The sequence below is a fragment of the Ursus maritimus genome, unplaced genomic scaffold (assembly GCF_017311325.1).
Source record: "Ursus maritimus isolate PB19 unplaced genomic scaffold, ASM1731132v1 scaffold_6, whole genome shotgun sequence".
In the NCBI taxonomy this organism is placed as follows: Eukaryota; Metazoa; Chordata; class Mammalia; order Carnivora; family Ursidae; genus Ursus; species Ursus maritimus.
Genome location: NW_024426774.1, coordinates 33,520,301 through 33,522,886, shown reverse-complemented (window position 1 = coordinate 33,522,886; position 2,586 = coordinate 33,520,301). Strand labels below are relative to the sequence as shown.

At 36.7% G+C, this 2,586-nt stretch overlaps 1 protein-coding gene across 1 annotated transcript; it reads left to right on the top strand.

Moving 5' to 3' along the window:
* Positions 1 to 664: 664 nt before the first annotated feature.
* Positions 665 to 1,377, top strand: KCNG3 (potassium voltage-gated channel modifier subfamily G member 3; the record flags this gene model as incomplete). The annotated part of the gene is made up of 1 exon (XM_008700541.2): positions 665 to 1,377. A coding segment is annotated over one exon (657 nt), but the record flags the coding sequence as incomplete, so codon positions are not given.
* Between the last annotated feature and the right edge of the window lie 1,209 nt (positions 1,378 to 2,586).

The following is a 2,586-nucleotide window of genomic DNA, read 5'->3' as shown; positions in this document are numbered from 1 at the left end:
CCACAAGAAAAGAAAGCAAGGTAACATGTTAGGAAATGATCTTGACTTCACTTTTATTTACCAAGAAATAAATCACTGAAAACTTGGGTATGTCCACTGTCTGTCAGAACAGTCATTCTGACCCACCTTATAACTGACATCGCAGTTGAGAACCGCTGTCCTCACAGAGGAAGGAGCATTTCATATTGTGGCTAGCTGCATCGCAGGTTATTTTATTTTATTTTATTTTATTTTATTTTATTTTATTTTATTTAGTTTATACAAGGAGCCCGATGCAGGGCTCGATCCCAGAACTCTGGGATCACGCCCTGAGCCAAAGGCAGCCGCTTAACGACTGAGCCACCCAGGCGCCCCCTCAAAGGTCATTTTAAAACCCAAATAAGAGATCAGTTTTTAAAAGATTAGTGACGGGCCAAAAAAAAAAAAAAAATAGTGGTATTACATGCAGTATATAAATAGAAACTTTATCAAGTTCAATTTTCATTTGAACTGTAATATCTGTTGTTCTGTTGTGTCCTGGTGGGTCTGATGATGTTGGTAATGGTGTCCGTTCTTTATGTTTTCTGGAAAAAGTAACTGAAGTCGTTTGTCGGTGTAGTACTATCTGAAGATATCTAAGAGCTATTAAAATGCTTAAAAATAAAATGATCAATTCTTCTTTTGTTCTCTTGACAGGATAATTGAAGCTATCTGCATAGGTTGGTTCACTGCAGAGTGCATCGTGAGGTTCATCGTCTCCAAAAACAAGTGTGAGTTTGTCAAGAGACCCCTGAACATCATTGATTTACTGGCAATCACGCCGTATTACATCTCCGTGTTAATGACAGTGTTTACGGGCGAGAACTCTCAACTCCAGAGGGCTGGAGTCACCTTGAGGGTGCTTAGAATGATGAGGATTTTTTGGGTGATTAAGCTTGCCCGTCACTTCATTGGTCTCCAGACACTTGGTTTGACTCTCAAACGATGTTACCGAGAGATGGTTATGTTACTCGTCTTCATTTGTGTTGCCATGGCAATCTTTAGTGCACTTTCTCAGCTTCTTGAACATGGGTTGGACCTGGAAACATCCAACAAGGACTTCGCCAGCATCCCTGCTGCCTGCTGGTGGGTGATTATCTCTATGACTACAGTTGGCTATGGAGATATGTATCCTATCACCATGCCTGGAAGAATTCTTGGAGGAGTTTGTGTTGTCAGTGGGATTGTTCTCTTGGCACTACCTATCACTTTTATCTACCATAGCTTCGTGCAGTGTTATCATGAGCTCAAGTTTAGATCAGCTAGATATAGTAGAAGCCTCTCTGCTGAGTTCCTCAATTAACGCATTGCAAATCGATTCTTGCCTACACTTCGTTTGATAGAAAGAGTTGATGCTACTCCCATTCATCGTGCGTTTCTTGCTGGGTGAGCACTGCAGCGGTCCTGTCATCATGTTGGTAGGGGAAAAATTATCCTTCCCAGCTGAAGGGATGAAAGAATTTCCTTATAATGGAGTAACTAGGATTGACATTTCAAAGGAAAAGTAATAACTCCTAGAATAAATTTTAGGATCTTATTTTATTTAGGCTTGTCTCCTCCTTGCCTTGAACAATTACACTTTCTGTGTTTGTTTTAACGTATATTATTTGAACATTTAAAACTGAAAGGTACTATTTTCCAAATGTTTTTCCATCTTATGAATTCAGAAGAAGCTTGGAAGTTACAGTGTTTTTTGTTGGAGAGTAACATTTTCATTTCTAAATGTTTTATAATCTCTCATATCAATGTCAGAAGTATCCTGGAAACATATGTCACACGCAGGAACTGTTTAACAAATACTTTCAAAATTTGGCCAAATTTTAAACTGTATAATGGAGCTAGATCCAAGCAAGGATAGTATTTGAAAAACTTTTCCAGCATATTTCTCAATTCCCCGATTTATTTTTGTTTCTATTATTCACCTTATCATACAGCTTCATGGAAACTTGAGCATGTTTTCTTTTTTTCCATTTTGGATTTCTTTTATGTCTTTACTGAAATGACTCAACAGAGTATTTCAGAATGAGGAGAGCTTGTATTGTTAGCGTTTTATTGGAGTTCATTTTACTCGAATTCATTGCTGTTACTAGGTGATAATTGTCCTAACATTCAGATGTCCAAACAAGAATATTTCCAACGTAAAAATGATAATAGAAATAGTTTGATATTACAACCCATATTTATCTTTTCTGCTCTTAATTTTTTCCCGTGGGTTTAATAAGACTTACCAGATGAAAGGATGTTTATGTAGCCTTTTTATACCAAAGTCATACTTAGATGTTGTCATTGGATTATCATAAAAAGAGAAATTAAATATTTTCTTAGTCTTGGTTGCTATGTAGCTAAGCCAGTTTTAAGCCTGCTAAAAACAATGAATACGTAATTGTTTGATCTGAGCTTCACCATTTTGAATTGCAGCTACACCAAAACTTCTTATACCAATATTGAACAATATGCCACATTAATCTGGGTAGATTATTAGGACTAGATAATATAAAACTGATGACGATTTAGTGCTAAATTTTAGCAATATGAATTAAGATTTTGCTTTCCTCACCAATTGCCATA